At 35.8% G+C, this 23,809-nt stretch overlaps 1 protein-coding gene across 1 annotated transcript in view; it reads right to left on the reverse strand.

Moving 5' to 3' along the window:
* Positions 1 to 5,676: 5,676 nt before the first annotated feature.
* Positions 5,677 to 23,809, reverse strand: part of LOC141514624 (uncharacterized) — a 115,717-nt gene continuing 97,584 nt past the window's right edge. Inside the window, exon 5 of the mRNA XM_074225594.1 lies at positions 5,677 to 22,724. Within this exon, the coding sequence (XP_074081695.1) occupies positions 21,077 to 22,724 (1,648 nt within the window). The 3' untranslated portion in view covers positions 5,677 to 21,076. The remainder of the gene's footprint in view (positions 22,725 to 23,809) is intronic.

The raw sequence follows: 23,809 nt of genomic DNA on the forward strand, positions 1-23,809 counted from the left end.
GGAACTGTGGATAGGCCTACTATCCTCAATTTTTAAAAGTTGTTGTATGTATAATGTTGTGTTTTTTTTTCTATTTTTTAAAAATTTAATTTGATTCTTCTTTCACAACATGATTAATATGGACCTATGTTTGGCATGGTTAAACATGGATAGTTTGTATTAGATTGCTTTCTTTCAGGGGAGAGAGGAGGTAATGGAGGGAGGAAAGAAAATGTAAAACTCAAAACCTTACCAAAAAAATGATTGTTGAAAACTACCATTGTATGTAGTTGGAAAAATCAACAAATAAAATACTAAAAAAAAAAAAAAAAAAAAAAAAAGTAGTCATTTGGCCTACATTTGGACTGTAAAATCTAACAACCTAGCAAATGTTTAGCTTTGGCATCTTTTACTAGCTACATATTACTGTAGTAATTGAGATCCTTTAACTTCTCACAATGCCATGGGGATATTGGGTAAAAGATAAAGATTTAGGATGATTCCTTATCACAACAAGTCGTAGTTTTTTTTAAGGAAAGAAATATCAATACTAGATATCAATACTAGTTATATCAGAAAAATGACTTGTGGTCCATTTTAAAAATTATTTTAAAAAGAGAATCATTTTTCAGCTAGGGGTTTTTGTTAATTTTAGATGAGGCTAAAGTTAAAAAGAAAAATTATTGCAAATCACTTACTAGACATATACTGATCTGAAGTAATTATCCAATGTGTATATTTATACCATCTCTAAGACTTTGGTTATAATTCAAGTTGATCTGGCAACTTTTAATGAATTTACTTTTGTATAAAATCCATATTCTTAAAAAAAGTATTCTGATATTAGTAGAAACTCACCTTCCAAGTATAAACTGGGGTTTGTTTTTTGTTTTGGGGTGTTGTTTTTAGGTTTTTGTAAGGCAAATGGGGTTAAGTGGGTTGCCCAAGGCCACACAGCTAGGTAATTATTAAGTGTCTGAGACCGGATTTGAACCCAGGTACTCCTGACTCCAGGGCCGGTGCTTTATCCACTACACCACCTAGCCACCCCTTAAACTGGGTTTTAATTGAATAATGAATGCCAAGTATAAAGAACTGAGTTTTCTATGCATATCAGCATGGTAATTGACCAATCAGGGTTGTAGATTCCCTGGTCTGGGAGGTTTCAAATTTTTCTAATAATGGGCCTGATTATTAAAATTTGGGTTGATACCCTTTTACCAGATATCAATATCTCTCCAGCTAACCTGAGCTGTAGGAAATCTCTTTGAGATCAATCCTGAATTGGACATGTCAGGTACACTGATTCAGTTACCAAATGGCTCAATCTTTTTTGAGATTTTTATTCTGTTTCCCTGCATTGCTATTTTTTCCCAGGTTCCTTTTCCTGGGGCTCCTGGCTTTTCTCCTTACTGGCCCCTATCTCAGTCTGGGAGCTAGAATTTAATCTTTCTTGTGAAGTTTATTTCCTCCAGATTACAAGTGATATATCTCAATCTAGTGGCCTAATCAAAATATCATCTTGTACCAGAATCTGGAAGCTACCCTTTGGATGATACCTCTGCTAAATCTTGGATGCTCTTCTGATTCCCTCCTCTAATAGAACTTGCTGGGCAGGGACAGCTCTTTTATCCCCTTTAAAGTTGGAAGTAGCTTCGGAAGTAAAGAGACTTTTGCCTTAACTCCCAAATGAATTTAGTCCTAAATTTTCTGAGTGGGGAATGAAGTAGGGAAAATATTGAACAGATAAATGTTTTATAATTAATCTGTACTCTGTACTGACCATGTATCTTCCCCTACCCTCATCCCACTGTACAAGTTAAAGAGATAAGGTATTGAACTTCTTGTCCCTCCCTGAAACCCTATCAACAAAACAATGGATCCCTGCCCTAGTCAGAAAGGATTACTTCTTTGAGCTCAGCTCTGCTCTCTGAGCTATTTGCTCTCCCATCTAAGTCTCCCTAAAAGCTCATCCTCTACTCAGTTGAGTTTCTTGTCTTCTGGTAAAGCTAGCCTACTCTCGGGGAGCCCAACTCCCCAGGTAACTTTTCATGGTCCTATACCTTTCCTTACTGCTTATCCTCTCATGGTGGCATATATCACTGACGTAACAGCTGCTACTGGCTTCCAGCTGCCTTTATTCTCTTTCCCTTAGTTTCTGTTATAGTATAGATGGATTTACTACAGTAATACTTAAATAAACCTTTTTGTCCCTTAAAAAAAGGTACTATTATTCCATTTCTAGATATGGAAGTTTGAGAAAGAGGTTAAATGATTTGCCCAGGATAGCCAGTTTCCCTGACTCCAGGTCTGGTTCTCTATAAACTGTACTATCTAGCTGCCTAAATTCTGGGTGAGCCAAGGAATACTCAGTTGATGGTTTATCCATTAATAAAAAAAAATCAAATAATACCGTACTTGGTGTGTTAGGACATTTCTAGCTTGGAGAAATGTTCAAACTGGTATGGCTCCCCATGCCCTCCAATATGACTCTCTTCCTCAAGACAATTTTAAATAACAATGATAAGAATCTTCAACAAGATAAAAATCATAATATGTTCAAAGATACTAGCATTCTAGAACTCACTATTCAGTTCCTTAGAAGCAGCTAGTAAGACTTGTGTTCAAGTCTAACCTCTACTAGCTGTGGAACTTCCAGCAAGTCCTTTAATCTCTGTCAATTTCAATTTCCTCAACTGCAAAATAGGAATAATAATAGCTCTCATTTAGTGTTGTTGGGAGGATAAAATGAGATAACATTTATAAAGTGCTTAGATGTTCAATGTAAATTAATAACGTGTGCTTAATTTTAAAGAAGTCAAGAATATGGACTTTGTCATGTAAGGCAGCTGACTGACTGAACATAGCAATTGTGTGGTCCCTTTGTAAGGTAACTTATTGATGAATTGGTGAATAGGATGAATCACAAATTATGACCCCTTCTGGGAAAAATCTGTGGATTCATGCGTAATAACTCATGTTGTTAACTGACTTGAATGCCTGGTTGTTTTCTACTATTGTTTAATTGCATTGGAATCAATAACACATGTTAGAAGTTTAAGGTTGCCTAAGATGTTTTGATTTAAAAGAATTCTGAAAGTAATCATTTGTATTCTGAAGATTGCTAGTAGTTGAAAGTTTTATGTATAGAAGTTTCTAGCTATATATGTAAACTGGGACTAAGCTGGTTATTTGCTTTGAAGGAAAAGCATGAGGAAACATGAGGAAAATAAAATAATGATGATGATTTGAGATTTCTCTGTGGTAGTCTCTAGCCAGTTGTTATGTGAAAAGTCTGGAGATGATGGGCAACCACCTAGACAGGAAATGTTAAGTTATTTTAAACATAGTTAATTACTAAATGGGTTCATTGCAAAAAGTTGATTTTAGGAAAAAATATGAATTTGGATTATTGCATTTTACATCTCAAAATCTGTTTTATTGCATTTCATTTACAGCACTGTCCAGGTATAGGAGCAACAATTGAATTATGTTTTTTTTCCCCCCTGAATACTGAGTTACAGCCTGGCACACTCTTGGTTCTCCTTAGTGCTTAAGTCACATGAAGCTCTGGTTGTAGGTAATTGCTATATTACAACATATTGATCATTGATATGCCTGACATCAGGTATGTTAAAATAAAAAGACAATATGCCAATGAAGCCATTAGCCCTATGGGGTTTGATGGTAAATGCTGCAGATGGAGTAAGTGACCTTTGAAAGATCACCATAGCCTCCTCTGGGGTAAGATTCTTTTAAAGGAATCTCTCACCTGGCTGTTTGAAAAGGATTGTCTGTATGACTTCATAAGGGAACATGTCCTTGTGTCCCTCTCTGCTCTGTAATAGCAAATTGCCATGAACATTCTAGGTGTATCATAATTAAGTATGAGAGTGAGCCAGTGGATCAGGATAATGCCTATTGGCATATTTTTTGACTGCTTTAAAAGAGAGATTCATTGTTCAACTAGAATTTTTGTTCATTCTAAACATGGCTAAAGCAAAATAGAAAATTTTGTTGCAAATTACCTTTTGGACATTTGCAGCTTTAAAATGCTTTTTTAGTACATTTGTTTATACTATTTTTGAGCTTTTGGCTCTGCAACTACATTCTCTCCTTATTGGAAATGGATGGCTGTAAAGGTCAGAAAGTTGACTAATTTCCTATTCCATACCATATATACTGATTTTCCTTTCCCTTAAGAATTTGAGGCCCCACACATACATCATGATAGATTTAGTTCTCTGTGCATTCTTTACAGGGTCCTCAAATCAGGGCCTGGACTCCCTTCATGAGGCCAAAGCTTTGGAAGGAACATTGTAAATAATAATGCATTGCAACCTGGCCCAAGAACCTTCAGGCCATAACTTTAAGGTCAGAAAGTGAGTGAAGTCACTATTAATGGCCCATACCTGGAAATTTAAGAAATTTAGGACCTCAAAGCAGTCATCTGGACCATAAGAAACATCTCAGCCTATTAGACAATCTCAGTCAGTGAAGACAGATTTTTCATAACATGTACACTCTAAATAAAAACATTTATCATTATAGCATTTTGCCATTTGGATAAATCAACTTTATGTTAACAAAATATACACGCACATAAGTGCTGCTCTTAATCTTAAATCAAATAACATTCTTTCTTGAAAAAAGCAAAGCATCTGATGCTTAAAACTACCTTATGTAGTACACCTTATAATTATTCACATTCTACAGATAAGGGTTACCCTAGCAAGTGTTCCCTGGTAGGATTTGAGATAAGGTCTATTGGGATTGAAAGTTCAATGCTAGGATATGATTTCTCTCTCATCACACCCAATTTGGATCAAGGTACAACATGGAAACAAAGTAAAGACTGACAGAGTGCTATCTGTGGGGTGGGGGTGGGGGGAGGGAAGCAAGATTGGGGGAAAATTGTAAAACTCAAATAATATCTTTAATAAAAATTAAAAACAAAAAGAAAGAACAGGAAAAAAAAAGAATAAAGTCCAATGCTGAGTCACCTATCTATTTTTGTCCAGGTGCCTACTTGGTAGAAAAGGTGATTTACAAGAACAATAATAGTGTTGGACTAGTTTCCAACCAAATTTTTTGTCCAGAAAAAACAATACTGCTATGTGAATTTTATTTAGGTCATTAACTAGCCACTACCAATAAGCCAGCCTAAATCTGAGAAAGATTTTACTAATGTTTATTCACTGAGTGTGACACATTTTGCCAGCAATTAATGGATATTCAATCACTAGTATTTATATCAAAGAAAAAAAAAGATGCCTGTTTATTACAGAGAAGCTGATTAAAGAAAAAAAAAGTGTGCTTATTAAAGGAAAATGTTTATCATTAGCTATAGGAAGATTGAGATTAATTATTAGTGTAGCTAGTTACACTAATTCAAAAGGAATTTATATCATTTGTCAGGCAGGATAAGGGAGGTGGACATTCCTTGGGTTTTTGAAGTCCTCCTTTTGTAGCAATTAAGCTTTTTTTTTCTATCAATTAGAGTAGGAAAGAAGACTTTAAGGGAACCAGCTGTTGGCAGCTGATTTTGTAGTTCATGAAGGGGTCAGTCAAAAAATAGAGAATCCAAACAAAATAGACTCCATTATGTCTTCCTCAAAATCCACTTTCTTTCTTTTTTTGCAAGGCAAATGGGGTTAAGTGGCTTGCCCAAGGCCACACAGCTAGGTAATTATTAAGTGTCTGAGGCCAGATTTGAACTCAGGTACTCCTGACTCCAGGGCAGGTGCTCTATCTACTGCGCCACCTAGCTGCCCCTCAAAATCCACTTTCAATAATACCAACACCAATAATTTTCTTTGTTCAAGTGAAATCTGCCAAGGACTGAAAAAAGGCAAGGAATTATAACCTTAATTACAAAAAAACCAAATATTGTAGATTTAGATGTCCTAGAATGGCTAGAAACTGAAAAGAAAAAAATCAAAATCCAACTGCCTGAAGGGTGGGAAAAAAGGCTACAGATAATTTCTAAACATTGTCAGGATGATCTAGTACTTCTCAAAAATTCCTCTCAAGGGGCGGCTAGGTAGCACAGTGGATAGAGCACCTGCCCTGGAGTCAGGAGTACCTGAGTTCAAATCTGACCTCAGACTCTTAATAATTACCTAGCTGTGTGGCCTTGGGTAAGCCACACTTAACCCCACTGCCTAGCAAAAAAAACTAAAAAAAAAAATTCCCCTGAATAAAGTATTACTTACTTATACTGATGAATGTAGGGGAAATACAAAATATAGTACCAAAATTTGTTAATGGACTGATGTAAACAGATTCTCAAAGCCCATTGGTATGGGACTTTCTCTTCATTGATGCAGATCAATGCCTCATGATTGCAGAGAGCAAGGAAGAATTAGGATAGGAGAGCACTCTTCTGTTATTTGAAGTTCGTTCATTCTCTTTGGGTGCTGCAGTCATTTCTGGGTGCTCTAGCTTCCATTTTTGTGAGGGTATTTGAATGATGCCAACCTCACTTCAGGGTGCTGAAGGAAAAGACTAGGTATAAGCTAACATGTGTTAGCTTCTATTATTGTCTTTATTCTCAGCTTATAATACTAGAGACTTGGAGGAGTTACCCTTTGGATAAGATCAAGGATTTTCTCTGGCTGGATAGAGCTTTATTATCTCACTCCCAATGGGAGAGTTCCTTCACTCAGTATTTCCTAGTATATATTCTTATATGTATACTTCCTTTGACTTCTGTTTTGCTACTGAATTGCAAAAATAGATTTCTTTGCTACTTACTATGTGTGTTAACTGTGAAACTGTGGGAAGGAAGTCAAAGTTGCTAATACTGGAGGCATGATAATCAGTAAAGACTCTACAAGCACCAAAGATCTGAGCCAGGGAATAATATATAATTGTTTTCGTTGTTGCTTTGTTTTTTTTTTTTAATAATTTCTGGTAAATTGACTTTCTTTGAGAAGCACCTTTTGAATCCTTTAACCACTTCTTTTAAGTAATGGCTATTATTCTTATATATTTGGATCAATTGTAATTAGGAGTTGAGCAACCACTTTAGTTGCCTGTCTATTGGAGGGTTGGAACACAGAAATAGGTTTGGATGGTCACCAGAAATTACTGGGAGAGGAAGGAGTAATAAAGAATTTTTAATATTTCTGTAATTATTATAAACTTTTACTATAAATTCTTCATAAAGTATAAAGTACCAGGGAAGGTGGTCACACAGTTATCTTTTTTTAAAAATTTCATTACAAACTTAATGAATATAAACAAAAATATTTCAATATGCAAAAAAGGAAAGAGGCTTATATATGATACAACTATAATTACAATTTTAAAAGTGTATTTTAGGGACAGCTACATGGCACAGTGGATCAAGCACCAGCCCAGGAGTCAAGAGGTCCTGAGTTCAAATGTGACCTCAGACATTTAATAATTACCTATAATTACCTAGCTGTGTGACCTTGGGCAAATCACTTAACCCTACTGCCTTGCAAAAACCAAAAATGTGTATTATATATAATATATATATATAATATATATATAAAACAAAACAAGACTGCCCTGTTTGTGTCCCATTCTGAACTTCCTTCTGCTCTCTTCTGGGTGCTTTGAAATGTTTCATTCTTCCCTTTTTTACCTCTGCATCATTATCTCTGCTCATTAACTCTCCATACCTTTCTTTTCTTCCCTAAACAGAAGCCCTCCTTCATAAAGTAAAAAGCATATATTAGTCGTGTCTGAAAATTCTGCACCTCTTGTCTATCACCTCTCTGGTAAGAGAGGAATAATATATCAATATGAGTCTTCCGAAGTGATGGTTGGTCATCTTTTAAATAAAAAAAAAACTTTTCTTAAATAAACACCTTTAAAAGAGAATTGTTTTCCTTTATATTATTTTGTCAATTTTACTCACTTTATCTAAATTCCTAAAGATACCTGGAAAAAGGCATGAATGAATGAGTCACAGTTCAACAGAGAGAAAGTAGAATATGTAAGAGGTTCCTGGGGAGTAAGGCATCTTTCTCTTTAGCTGTAATTTTAATGCCAAAAAGAGTAATGGATTCTGTGGTCACAATTAGATGTTTAGGGGCACTAGAAAATTGTATCACTAAGTACAAAGGACATCCATTCAAAATTCTTAACTGCACCTTAAGGAGCAGGAGACAAAGATACCAGCTCTCAGTGATGGTCATAGAGGTTGTTGCAGAAAGCAACCATCAAGGGTGCAATAGTTAAAGCTGGCATGAACAATACAAAACTGACCCAGGTAATCAAGGGAGACTACAAATAAATTGTGCTAGGGTTGCACCTATGGCTGTAAAGAGCAAAAGTCCCTACCTACTTAGAACTGATTTGGCCAGTCTGGAAGGCAGAACAAATATACAGACAGGGAAAGTAATTAGAGGCAAAATCGTGTTGTATGACCCTAAGCACTGGGAATACAATTATAACCAAGAAAGACAGGAATTTACAATCTAATCAGGAAGATAACATATAATAAGAAGTTGAAAAGGGGATAGGGGATTGATGGAAGTTCTGGGAGGCTTCCACCCCCTCAATGTGAGGAAAGAGCCCCCAAGGGCAGAGGGTACCTATGGGGCAGAGGCCATCCTTACGTCATTTGGGCAGACCTTACTGAAGAGGATCAAGTTGGGCTTGATGGGACACAAGGTCATGGCAACAAACAAGAGGTTTCTGATCACAGGTTCATTCTGGTTATTTTGGGAATAAAACCAAGAATGCAACCAAAGAGAACAAAAAAATATTTTGCTAGTGCTTGGAATGAAATAGGCACATGATTGCTGAATGCTTGAAAGGGGGATCCAGCATCTGGAAATAAACAAGAGTTGGGAACAGTCTCAAGAAGTTAATCTCTGCCTCATAAACCTTTCTTGGATTCTTTCCACATGCAATAGTAACAGTGTAACAGACTATGTAAGAGTAACAGTGAAGACAGAAGAGACACAGAATCTAGTTCAGTCACAGTGGATCCCAAAAAACAATTATAATCCAATATTATGAAAAATGCTGGAGGAGGCTCAGAGGTGGCTCTGGGTCTGGAGTCAGGATGACCTGAGTTCAAATCCAGTCTTACAAATTTCCTAGTTGTGTGATCTTGGGCAAATTACTGCTTGTTACTGAAGAAAGAAATGGCAAACTACTCTAGTCTTTTGCTATAAAAACTTTAGGGAGTCACAAAGAATTGGACATGAATGAACAACAATATCCTATGCGTCTCTGTGAACAGAGTAAGAAAGACTGTCTGTATCTGGGCTATATCACAATAAATTTGGAGCTTCCCAGGTTAAGTTTTAGGAATCATAGAAAAGGCTGACAGTATGGTCATATTATGTCCAAATCTAGGGTGTTGATATTAATTTGGACTCAACTCAAATGGCAGAAGCAATATTATCTACCAGAGTCACTGCCATGGATACTGAGCTAGATTTTCCCAAGAACTTGCCTCCTGCAGGATAGAGTAGTTTTTAGTTAATTTTTTTAAGGGTATTGAAACTGTCTTTTAGATTTGATTGGCTTAGGGGACTAAGGTTTAGACCATTGACATAGCTTCCTGGTACACTCATGAGGAGTTGTACTTGACTGGGAGTCAGTAGAACTGCCCTGATGACCAGACTGTATGTCCTTACTGAATATCTTTTCTATGAGATGGTTAAATAATTTTTTTTTTTGGCAAGGCAAGGGGGTTAAGTGACTTGCCCAAGATCACACAGCTAGGTAATTATAAAGTGTCTTAGGCCACATTTGAACTCAAGTCCTCTTGACTCCAGGGAAGTGCTCTATCCATTGTGACATCCAGAATATATTACGTTCTGTTAATTTATGGTACTGTAATCCTACTCAAACTGAGGCTTAGTTATCAGAATACCTCAACAATTTATTATCCTCCTGCATTCCTGCACAGAAGCTTTGAAGAGGACAGAGGACCATGATGACCAAGAGCCCTGAAGAGACTCAAAGTCTCAAGGTTGAGGCCAGATGCAGAATAGCTCTAATTCAGTGACTCTAGTGCCCTAGGCATAGAAGAAACTCAGCTCAAGGTCAAAGATATTTTCACTGCCTAAGTGTCCAAGGTATGACAAATATGAACTACCTTCATGACTCCTACCCTTTTAAACAGTCCCAAGAAATTCTCAGAAATGAATTAAGAACTTTTTGCACAAATAAAACCAATGGCACTAATACATTGTAGGTGGAGCTGTGAACTCATCCAGCCTTTCTGGAGAGCAATTTGGAATTATGCCCAAAAGGCAACAAAAATATGCATATCCTTTGATCCAGCAATACCACTACTGGGTCTATACCCTGAAGAGATGATGAAAAAGGGTAAAAACATCACTTGTACAAAAATATTCATAGCAGCCCTGTTTGTGGTGGCAAAGAATTGGAAACTGAGGGAATGCCCATCAACTGGGGAATGGTTTAACAAACTGTGGTATATGTATGTGATGGAACACTATTGTTCTATTAGAAACCAGAAAGGATGGAAATTCAGGGAAGCCTGGAAGAATTCAAGAACTGATGCTGAGTGAGATGAGCAGAACCAGAAGAACACTGTACACCCTAACAGCAACATGGGGGTGATGATCAACCTTGATGGACTTGCTCAAACCAACAGGGCAACAATCAGGCACAATTCTGGGATATCTGCAATGGAGAATGTCATCTGTATCCTGAGAAAGAATTGTGGAGTTTGAACAAAGACCAAAGACTTTCTAAGTACCTTTAATTTAATTTTTTAAAAATTGTCTTATTATGTAATTCTGCTATTATCTCATACTATATGTTTCTTCCTTAAGGATATGATTTCTCTCTTCACATTCAATTTAGATCAATGCATACTATGGAAATGATGTAAAGACTAACAAACTGCTTTCTGGGGGGGGGTAGGGGGGAGGGAAGCAAGATTGGGGCAAAAATTATAAAACTGAAAATAAATAAAACCTTTCTAAAATTAAAAAAACAAAAAACAAAAACCAATGTAACCAAGATTATTAGAAAGAATGCAGAAAGATTTTTCAAAGCTAGTATTTCTGACAAAGTACTCATATCTAAAATATAGAGGGAACTGACTCAAATTTAAAAGAATATGTCATTCCACAATTGATAAATTGTCAAAGGATATAAATAGTTTTCACATGAAGAAATTAAAGTTAACTACAGTCATGTAAAAAAATGTTCTATATCATTTGATCAGAGAATAAACTTTGTAAAACAATGTATCAACGGAATCAACAACTGTAAAACAACTCTGAGGTACCACCTCACAACTAACAGACTTATTATGGAAAATGTCATCCATATCTGGAGGGGAAAAAACCGTGAAGTCTAAATGCAGATCAAAGTATACTATTTATAATTTTCTTTATAGTTTTTTCTTTCTCATTTTTTCTTTAGCTCTGATTCTGCTGGCATGGGAAGGAGGGGAAATAAGAAAGGTAAGTTAAAAAATGTTGAATTCAAAATCTTATAAAAAAGACGAGTGTTGAAAACTATCTTTGCACGTAATTAGAAAAAATAAAATAACATTTTAAAGATAAAAAAAAAGAAATGCTATTCACTTCCAGAAAAGAAAAAAAAAACTATGGAGTCTGAATGCAGATTAAAAGCACACATTAAGCAGTGGCTAGGTGGCGTAGTGGATAAAGCACCAGCCCTGGAGTCAGGAGTACCTGGGTTCAAATCCAGTCTCAGACATTTAATAATTACCTAGCTGTGTGGCCTTGGGCAAGCCACTTAACCCCATTTGTCTTGCAAAAAAGTAAATAAATAAATAAACCTAAAAAAAAGCACATTATTTTCAAAAAAGAAAAAAATGAAGGAATTCATTTCTTAAAGGAGATGTTATTTGATGGCATAATTATATATAGTTCATGTTTCACCTATATTGGTATTATGAAAAGACTGGAAAGATTTGAATATTTATAGACTTGGATCATTTAGTATACCATTTCCTTGAGTTCAAGAAATCCTGCACTAACTGTAAGGCAGAAATTTCTAATTGTTAGATCTGAACAATGAATATCACCCATAACAGAGAAAAACAGATAGATAGCTTTCATTTGACCAGTGAAATTCTATTGACTTGAGAACATTTAGAAGACTAAATGCTTGTGAAGAAAGTAGTTATCAATTATGAACTACTTGGAGGTAATTTACCTGGATGGCTTATCATACTTGAGAAGACATACGAAGAGCATGAAGAAAAATTACTGATCTTTTTCCCACTTTCATATGGTTTTATTGGATTACTCTTCCTTACAGCAGACAATTCTAGATGGCTTCCTAATGATGGGTGCATGCTAACACATGTAGTCATAAAACAGGAGAACACTTCTTCTGTCTTTTGTTAACTAGTTTGGCTATTACTCTGCAATTAGCAATTCTCTAGGCCCAACAAAACCATGTTTCTTTTCTTCCCTAGAAGATATGTTATTGAAATAAAAAACTCTAAGCGGTTAACTTTAGAAACACTTAAGTTTATGCAAATCAAAGCATCTCTGAGGTACCACTTCACACCTCTCAGATTGGCCAATATGACCAGAAAGGACAATGATCAATGTTGGAAGGGATGTGGGAAATCTGGGACACTAATACATTGTTGGTGGAGCTGTGAACTCATCCAACCTTGCTGGAGAGCAATTTGTAACTACGCCCAAAGGGCAACAAAAGTGTGCATACCCTTTGATCCAGTAATGTCACTACTGGGTCTATACCCTGAAGAGATGATGAAAAAGGGTAAAAACATCACTTGTACAAAAATGTTCATAGCAGTCCTGTTTGTGGTGGCAAAGAACTGGAAATCAAGTAAATGTCCTTCACAAACTGAGGTATATGTACATATGGACACACTATTGTTCTATTATAAATCAGGAGGGATGGGATTTCAGAGAAACCTGCATGAACTGATGCTGAGTGAGATGAGAACCAGAAGAACATTGTACAACCTAACAGCAACATGGGTTGATGATCAACCTTAATGGACTTGCTCATTCCATCAGTGCAATAATCACGGACAATTTTAGGGTATCTTCATCAGAGAATACCTGTATCCAGAGAAAAGAACTATGGAGTTTAAACAAAGCCTAAAAACAATTACCTTCAGTTTTTTTTTTAAACCTCCACTTATTTTAAAAGGTTGTCTCAAACTCCAGTTGGAATAGAAACTGACAAGGAAAAGTAGATGCCTAGTAAATAAAAAGTTTTTGCTACTGATCATATGGGGGAAAAAAGAGAACTTAAATGAGATGAGCTGGAAACTGCTACTCATCTAAAGCTATCAACAGACAAACACAAGGTCTACTGAACCCCCATCAAATACATGGGATCTCATCATAAGCACCAAACCCAAAGAAAGTAGAAGCCATAAATACAGAATGTACATCTGAATATGAGCATATTAACTAAAACAAAGCCAAGGAATGAGGCACAAGAGACACTGGGATTTGATAGAAGCAGTTAAAATTTATTAGGAATGTTGCCAGAATCTAAGACAGAATGATCTTCCAGAGAAAGGACGCAGGAAAAGGGGTCATGATGATCCAGCAAGAGGCCACCCTTTGATCAAGCACTCATTCCTCCTTGCTTGATGGGATGTTTGAGTAACCCTTATTCTTATTCTTTGCACATGAGGATAACTTGAAAGAGATAAGGGGCCAAGGGATTGATAGAGAGGAGTAAAACTTTGTCCAATTGACTTTTAGTTTCTTATGTCATAGATATGGAGGTGCCAAGGATTGGCAATCCAGATCTAGTTGAGTATTTCATGGGACTGGAGGTTTCCAGCATGAAGGATTCCATGAGTGATATTGATATACCTCAAAAAAGCAATTTTGGACTGCCATAAGAGCTGTTAATACCATCACAGATGTCAACAATCTATCCATAGACATATGCCGAGAACCAGAAGCACTGAAGCAAAAAGTGACACACTAGACAAAATTCCAGGAGTTTTTGGAAATTACTGGGATGAAAAAAGCAATAAGACCTTAATGATCTAAGCTTCACATATGTAAAATGATTGGTCTTTGTCGATCCCTCCGTAGCATAGAAATGGCTTGAAGGCAATTTTGTGTCACAGAGATGGCCACTAAAAGCCTATTGAATTTGCCAGTCAGGGAATCATCTCTGATGATGAAAAATGGAAAATAAAATTCAACAAGCATTTACAAAGTATTTATTTTATCAAGGCACTGTGTTCTAAGTGCTGATTATACAAATTGAAACAAAATACATGGATAACTATTGCATAATTTGAGAAAAGACCAAATGCTAATCAAAAGGGGGATTGAAAAAGATTTTCTGGTTAAGGTGGTGGCTCAGTTAAGCCTTGGGGGATTTGAAGAGCATAAGTGAAGAGGAAATCCACTTTATAACACTACACAGGCTATGCAAAAAAGCATGGAAAGAGGAGTTCAGCTGAGAGCAGGCAAATGACTTAAGACTAGAAAGAAGAGTGTGAAAAATAAGGAAAAGTGCTATACAGAATAAGGTAGGCTAGAGTCCGTGAGTCAGTTACTCAATAATCACTTAAGTGCACATGATATGCCAGATAGTGAGGACACAAAAGGACAACTTAAAATGAAGCAATTTAGGGGGCGGCTAGGTGGCATAACAGATAAAGCACCAGCCTTGGAGTCAGGAGTACCTGGATTCAAATCCGGTCTCAGACACTTAATATTACCTAGCTGTGTGATCTTGGGCAAGCCACTTAACCCCCATTTGCCTTGCAAAAACCTTAAAAAAAATAAAATAAAATGAAGCAATTTAAGATATTAATTTGAGTTTATATTTTGTCCTAGAGGCAATAAAGGAATCATATGATGTCACTGAGAAGCAGAAGTCAACATAGTCAACCTCAGGAAGATGGCTTTGTCAGCTCTATGGAGGACAGATCAGAAGGGAAGAGGTTACATACAGGTAGAAAAGGATGAAGAGATTAAAGGTCTGAACTAGAAGGACATCTGTGTGTTGACAGAAAGGGATGAATTATAGGATTGGTTGAAATAGGCAAGTGACTAAGTATAGGAGAATAAGAAAGAATGAAAAGTTGAGGATGACTTCAATGCTGAGTGACTGAAAGGATGGTGATAGCCTCAAAAGAAATTGGGAAATTAAGAGGATGAGTGGGTTTAAGAAAAAGTGAACATGTTCTATTTAAGATATACTGAGTCTGAGATATCTAATATACAGTGGTGATTCAAGAGTTCAAGAGTTAGACTATAATGGGTTGTGTCAATTTTACACATCATACATTTCATATATATTGTGCCTTTTGTATTTATAAATTCAACTGCCCATTAAAATTTTATTTGTAATGCCAAGATCAGTACTTTGCAGTGATTCCAAACATGCCCCAAGTGGCAAAAAACAAGTTACTGGATGTAATCATTCCAAGCTGGGGTGAAACAAGGAGTCATTTTCACTTGTTTCAGTTTTTGTACTGTAAACAAGTGTTCTGTTTGCCATCTATTTAATGCCATATTTTTCATACTTTTGTGCTTTTTGTGGGTGATTTTGCTCTTTAAAATGGCCCCTCAAAGTAGTGCTTCAGTGTTATCTAGTGCTCCTTAGCACAAAAAGGGAGGATGCATTTTACTAAGAAAATACTTGTGATAGATAAGCTTCTTTCAGGAATGATCTATAGTGCTATTGGTTCTGAATGTTAATGAACCAATAACATGATATATGCAGAAAAAAAGAAGAGGAAATTCACCAATTTGGACCTGAACAGGAGGCTAATCCAGTAAGTATTAAAGTAAATGTAACCAGTGGCTCATTTTCCTTCAGAGAAATTGTTTAGTCTTCACTAATTCTGTGCTCATGCTGACTTTATAAAACATAATACCCACAAATGATAAGAATTAAGTGTAAATATAATAGAGATTATAATGAAACTGAGAGGTTATGATATCGTTGAGAGAGGTTGTAGAAAGAGAAAAGGAGAAGATGGGCTTAGTGAGTACCCTACAAATGAATGATAATCAAAAAAAAAAAGCCTGAGGTAAAGTCACATAATAAAAGAACTGATAATAATGTCATGAAAGCCAAAGCAGGAGAAAATACATCAGAGGAAGTAATCAATAGTATGAAAAGCTGTAGAATATCAAGAAGGTTGATTCAGTAATTAAGAGATCATTAATAACCTTGGTTGGAATTAGATATTGCAAAGAATTGAGAAGTAGCGAATGTGAGGAAGTAAAGATAATGAACTTAAGTGGCTTTTACTAGTAGTTTGGCTATGAAAGGAAGGAAAGGTATATTAAAAATATGGTAGGGTCAAGAAAAGGGTTTTTTTTAGGTAGAAGGGAATGAGCCAGTAGGCTTTTCAATGGGTAGAAGTTGCAAAGAGAAAAATTTAAGCTTGATGTCAAAAGTGATTTCCTTACAATTAGCAGTCAAGAAATGGAATGGGCCACTGCAAAAGGTAATGAATGTGCTTCCCTTCCTTTGAGGTCTTCAAGCAAAGACTGGATGGCCACTAGTCAGTTAAACACAGTAGAAGTTCCTTTCATAACAGGGCTGGACTATACCTGCTGGAACCCTTTCAAACCTCAAAATCTGTGATTGGCATCAAATGAGACATAGTTGGGGTAGCAGTGGGGGAAGTTGATGATGAAAGACACATACTCACAGGGGAGATGGGAGGGCATGGAAGTCAAATACAAGTAGAGGAATTGGCCTTGGAAAGGAAAAGGACCACAACCCTCCATCAGGGATTGAAACAAAGGAAAAGAATGGTGGATGATGATGTAATGGTTTGAAGGCACAAATAGAGGAGAAAAGAGAAATTCATGACCTCAGTAGTAGTAAGGTTGTCTGCTAAAAGAAAGCAAGGATTGGTGTAGAATCCTTGAGGAGAGAAGAGAGGCTCTGAAATATCTGTGATGTGATTTTCAATCAGGAAGCATGAAAGAGCTACTGTGCAGTATGAGGGAGGTGGGGGGGAATCAAACAACAAATTTGTAGTGATCTCAGTACAGTGTTGTGATTATGTTCATTGACTTCAGTTATGTGATGCACAGCATTGTTATTATCTGAAAAGAAATAGGAAATGAAGATGGTGAGAATAAAAGTAGGAGTTAGTAAAATATTAACAGCAAACTAACAAAGGGGACAAAAAGAAAATATCCTATGGTGTTTACTAGATATACTACTTATATGCAGGATCAGTATTCCAAAAGGGAACAAGTGAGTCAATAGTAGTTCTGACAGACTAGGAAAGCTGCAAAGTATAAGAGCTGGATGTTTCAGTGAGTATAAAGCATAGGTTTGGATTTGAGAGGACTTCCCATAGTTCTGGATAGTAGAGGTAGTAATTTTGTGGGAATTATGAGTCAAGGTATGGTTATCCCTGTGGGTATAGCTGAGATGGAATAAAGTTGCAGGTCATGGGAATTCAGGTTGATGAATTTGGCAAGCTGGATATTTTGGAGGATGCCTACTTATCAAAGTTTTCCAAATCTGAAGGTTAGAGAGAAGTAGAATACTTTAACAGGTGTAGAACTTTTTAAGATATAAGGAGATTAATTACAACCAGGGTCTAGATAGGATAATGCACATAAAGTTTACTTTAAATGATAACTGAGTGATAAAAAAGAAAAGGTCTGGAAGTGGTAATATGGAATAACATGGACCAAGATTCTGGTTCAGTGTATTGGAGGCTATAAAAGATGCCCCTAGTACTTGAATTGTGGCTGCAGGTGATTCAGTGTCTTCTAGGAAAGGTAAGACTTTTATTAGGATTAAATGATTAAAAGAAAGGAAGAGAAAGAAGTCTAAGACAAAGGAAACAAAAAAACTGAAGTTTCAGAGGGCTCAATTTAAGAGAACCAAGGAAGATAAGTTTTCACAGTAGAAGATATGGTTTTCACAGTACATAAAAGTCAAATGAATTCTGATAAGGAATAGTGTGGGCTAAGAAAGTTTCATGGCAGACAAGACAGGTAAAATTTAACTAAGAATAAAAGCTTTGAAGGGAAAGAAGATACAGAGCAAGAAAATGGAAACAAGAAAAGTTCAAGTTATGTACAGATATGATAAAGTAGATTAAAATGTCTTGACTGAAAGGCTAGTGGTGTCTAACTGAAGCTAGGTACACAAAAAAACAATGGAGCCAAATTTTCAAATATAATATAATGCCTGACTGAGTTTAGACATTATCTTCTAGGTAATGGGTTAAAAAAAATCTCATATGGAGGGTACTTCAGAATGAATAAAACCCTACCCATGTCTGAAGCAGAAATATTCTATACAAAATTACTAAGTAGTGGTCATTCTTCAAAGAGATGTAGAGCTCTCTAACTCCTGAGGCAGCCCATTCCAACTTTGGATAACTAAGTTTTTGAGTAAATTTTTCCTTATATTGAATCAAAATCTGACTATTACTTATCACCAATTGGCCCTATGTAACATCAACGAGTACAACCCTAATCCTCAACCTCTACTTAATGGCCATTCAAGTAATTTGAAGATTAGTATCTTAAGTCAGGAATCTGCGAAATTTTTTATATTTATAACTATTTCAATATAATTGGTTTCCCTTGTAATCCTATGTATTTTATAATTTTTAAAATATTATTCCAAGAAGGAGTCCATAGCCTTCAGCAGACTGCCAAAAGGGTCCATCACACACACACATACACACACACACACACACACACACACACACACACACACACACAAATTGAGAACCCCCATGCTAAATATTTTCTCCAGGATAAACATTCACAATTTCTTGAAAGGAACATCATATTGTATTTTCCAGTCCTCTTACCAGTCTAGATTATACTTCTCAATGAAGTTTCAGTTTTCCAATAACTCTTTCTAAAATCTGGTGACCATAACTGAATATGGTATAGTCTAACCACTGAAGGAAACAGCAGAATGAATAGTTTCCTTACTCTAGATGTCATACTTTTCTTATTGCTGTGTGGATACTAAACACTTATTATTTAAGATTAAATTAGCTTTTTTTTGTCTGCTGTATCACATTGTTCATTCATATTGATTTTATAGTCCATCAAAAAGTGTACAGACAATTCTCCATATTGGAAGTCTTTTTTACATGCACTTTTTCCTACAAATGCATAATCTATTCCTTGGTAGTTGAATTTTTCACCCCAAATGAAAGAGTTCACATTCTCCCCAACTGCATTTCATCCTATTAGATTTATTTGACTTACTGTTCATATCTGTAGTCTTTGGAACCCATGTCCCTCTTCAAAAATGCTAAAAGCATAGACTGTAACTAAACTGACAGACTGTGTAACTAAACCAGACTGTTGGCAAAGATTGGATGTTTGTATAACTTTCACCTACATAGAGGCAACTCTAAAAGCCTCCAAAGGAGAGTCAGTTCCCCTCTGTGGATCCTAGTTTTTTCCATCTGTAAAATGAAGGGGTCAGATTAGATGATTCCTAATTCTCTTTAGAGCTCTAAGATTCTATGACAAAGTGGGCAGTAGGTTGGAGTTACTGAATCCTAGGATGCCACTTAAATCACTTCTACATAGGAATTTTCCTGCCTACTATTTGATTAGTATTTGTTATAGCAGTCACAAATAAAAAAGTTTAACAAACCAGTCTCTTTCTATTGTGAACATTCTAAATTGTGTGAGGAGTATTAGATTCTCCTTACTCTTAACAGTTCCAGAAGTATTTGCTGATTCCACTTGAAAAAAGGGGTTCCCATCAGTAGCTTTGAATATTGCTTCACAGACCTGGAGAAAAGTCACTGGTTATATTACAATTTGAGATCTTATATTAGTCTTTACTTTTCTCTGGAGTTATTTCCTTTTTGAATAGTGAAGATATCCTCCTGACAAGGAGAGGAAAATAACTAACAAATAGTAGAAAATCCTTACCTCATACAGCATTACAAAACAAAAAACTAGTCTGATATTCAATCTCTATTTCCTTTTCTTGAATTCTATCTACTTTTTTGACAACTGGTTTCTTCAAAGATACTGAAGCAATACAGTATCTCTTGTATGTTAATTTTTATTAAGCTATATACTACTGCAAGTATCTTTACTTCCCCTATTCTACATTAACACAATAAATTCTATTAATAAATGTCAGATTACTTGGCATAAAAAAAAAAAACAATGGAGTAAAATGCTTTCCAGGAAGTATAGCCTGCTTTAGAGCTTTCTTCTTTTCTGAGTATTCATTTTCCTTCACTGACAGAGCTCACATTGACCCAGTTCAATTCAATTCAACAAACATTTATCAAGTGCCTACTATGTGCAAAATATTATGCCAGGCACTAGGGAAACAAATAAAAACATAAAAGTTTCTTCCCTTAAGGAACTTAAATTGTTCTGGGGTGATGATAACATATACAAAGATCAGTAAATTCAGTTTTTATTCAAAATTTTATCAAGCAATTTCAGAAGGGAAAAAGCACTAACTAGGGGATAAAAGAAAAGATCTTGTCTTATGAAGAAACTAAGATGAGCTTTGAAGGAAACTAGAAAATCTAAGAGGCAAGAGATGAAGAGGAATCACATTCTAATCATGGGGGACCTGCAAAAAAGGCCTACAGTGAGATGAAATGTCACACTAAAGGAGTTTGACAGTATGTGAGGGAAGTAATTTTAAATAAGACTGGAAAGATTGATGGTAGTTAGATTGTGTTGGACTTTAAATGCTGAGTAAATAATTTTCTATTTTATTCTAGAGGTAATAGGGAAGAGTTTTGAATAGAGTAATGAAAAGGTCAGATATATGTTTTAGGAATATCAAACTGGCAGAAATGTTGAAGATGGATTTGAGAGAGAGAAGAAATTAGAAGGGAGCCCAATTAGAGGACACTGCAGTAGTTTAGACAAGAAGCAATGAGAGACTAACCTTTAAGAATATAGTTCCCTATATTTCTGACTGCCCTACGGAGATAAAAGTGACATTACCTAATCGATGCCATTTTTTTAAATATGAAATGGATTGAAACAACACTGAAATTTCCACTTCTTAAAATAATTGTTTGGTATCATAAATTTGTTGCACTGAAACATGAAAGCTTATTGAAGACTTTCTCCATGTGAATTCTTCAATATTCAACAGTGTGGTATTAAAAAGTTTTTCCGTATTGATTATGTTAAACTAGTTTCTCTTTAGTATGAATTTTCTGGTGCTTAATAAAAACTGAGCTTCGACTAAAAGATTTACCACATTCATTACACTCATAAGGTTTTTCTTTAGTATGAGTTCGCTGATGTTCAATAAGGTGAAAGATCCGATTGAAAGATTTCCCACATTCATTACATTTACAAGGTTTATCTCCAGTGTGTGTTTTCTGATGGTCATGAAAAGTTGACTTGTGCCTGAAGGCTTTCCCACATTCATGGCATTTGAAAGGTTTTTCTTCAGTATGGATTCTCTGATGTTGAACAAGATGCTTTCTCAGACTGAAAGCTTTGCCACATTGATCACATATATAGGGCTTCTCTTTGGTATGAATTATCTGGTGTTTAATAAAAAGTGCACTTCGACTAAAAGCTTTCCCACATTCACTACATTCAAAGGGTTTCTCACCAGTATGAATTCTCTGATGTTCAACAAGACGGAAACGTCGACTGTATGATTTCCCACATTCATTACATTTGTAGGGTTTCTCTTTAGAATGAATTACCTGATGTCCAGTGAGATATGACTTTTTACAGAAAGCTTTCCCACATTCATTACATTTATAAGGTTTCTCTGTAGTATGTATTCTCTCATGCTCAATGAGGCATGAGCTATTGCTAAATGCTTTTCCACACTGATTACATTCATATGGTTTTTCTCCAGTGTGTATTTTCAGGTGACGTAAAAGGCCTGAATTCCTAGTAAAGGATTTTCCACACTGATTACATTCATAGTGCTTTTCCCCAGTGTGAGTTCTCATATGTTCAAGAAGTTGTGAACGGTGACTAAAACTCTTCATACACTTATCACATTCATATGGTTTTTCTCCAGTATGAATTCTTTGATGATCAATAAGGCGTGATTTGCGCCTGAAAGCCATACCACATTCATTACAGTCAAAGGGTTTCCCTCCACTATGGATTCTTTGATGATGAAAAAGACTTGAGCTATTCTTGAAAGCTTTTCCACACTCAGTACACCTATAGGATTTCTCTGAGTTGTGACTTCTCTGATGCTCAGTAAGGTTCCAGGACCGTCTAAAAGCTTTCCCACATTCTTTACATACATATGGTCTCTCTCCAGTATGAATTCTTTTATGTTCAACAAGGTATGAATTACAAATAAAACCTTTTCCACAATCATTACATTTATATGGTTTCTCTCCAGTATGAATTTTCAAATGCTGAAAAAAGCTCAAGCTATTACTCAGAATTTTACCACATTCCTCACATTTATGGAGTTTTCCTCCTTTGTGAATATTATGATGTCGAAGGAGACTTGAGCTATTTATGAAAGCTTTCCCACATTCATCACATTTGTAGGGCTTTTCTCCAGTGTGTGCAATCTGATGCTGAAGAAGGCTAGAACTATTACTGAAAGCCTTTTCACATTCATTACATTTGTAGGGTTTCTCAATGGTATGAATTTTCTGATGTTCAATTAGGCCTGTGTTCTGCCGAAAGGCTCTTCCACATTTGTTACATCTATAAGGTTTCTCTCCAGTATGAATATTCTGGTGTTCAAGAAGTGTCGATTTTCGCTTAAAGGTTTTTCCACATTCATTACAGGAGAAGGGTCTCTCTCCAGTATGAATAACTTGATGTCGAATTAGATCATAACTCCGGTTAAATCTTTTCCCACATTCATAACATTCATAGCGACCTGGTCCAGTGTGAAGGCTCTGGTGTTGAGTAAGATGGGCCATTGAAATAAAGTTTTCTCCACACTTCTGACAATCATAAGTTTCTACTTTAGTTTGAAATACTTTAAGTCCAACTATAGCTGAGTTCTGAGTGAAAGAATTTCCATATTCATTACACATGACTGATGGCTGTTCTTCAGTGTGTAATAATTGATAATTATTATCTAAAATTTCCTGCTTCAAAGTTGCCTCTTCATTTCTGGTCCTGGTCTCACCACCTGACATAATAAACAGAAAATACAATGTCACCTAATTCTTGTGCTAAAGTGAAGGAAGGGTCAATAGTCAATTCATAATTTGTAAGGATAGCCAAAGAAGTCTTTTGTATATTAACCTTGATTTAGTCCTACTTCATATCTTACATATGTCCATCAGAGGCCACAGAATTCATAGCTTTTACCTTCATTTGGCAGTCACATATAAAGCTACTTAAAGTAGCTATAAATACACCCACCATCCAAAATTTCTTCAAGATCCCCATAGAGCTTCCTATACTATCTTCCCATGTTACAACTGGCTCAACCAAACACAAATAATGGATGTACAGTTAGAAGTCTTTAGTAGTCATATAGTCTACCCCCTTATTTTATAGAAGAAACTGAGGTCCAGAGAAATTAAGTAACTTTACCAAAACTAAACAGGGATTAAGTGGGAGAGTCAAGATTAAAGATAGCTATATTCGCCTACCTCTTCTCTAGGCTAAACACCCCAAGTTTCTTCAACTCTTCTTCAGTCTTCCCCAAACTGGTTGACTTCCTCTGGTCAACTTGCCAACATTCTCCCTAAAATATGGTGCCAGAACTGAATAATATAATAAATATACCTTCCTACATAGAACTTTGTTTTATGCAGAAGAATATCTGAGGATAAAGGATGATAACAGTATTCTAAATAAGTCTGAGGAACACTCAGTTGATGGATCCCTATTTTGTTTCCAGGTTTTAGCTACTGTAAAGAGTACTTCTTTGAATGTTTTGTGTGTGTGTGTGGGGGGGGTGTATG

Source organism: Macrotis lagotis, chromosome 2 (assembly GCF_037893015.1).
Source record: "Macrotis lagotis isolate mMagLag1 chromosome 2, bilby.v1.9.chrom.fasta, whole genome shotgun sequence".
NCBI classification, from domain to species: Eukaryota; Metazoa; Chordata; class Mammalia; order Peramelemorphia; family Peramelidae; genus Macrotis; species Macrotis lagotis.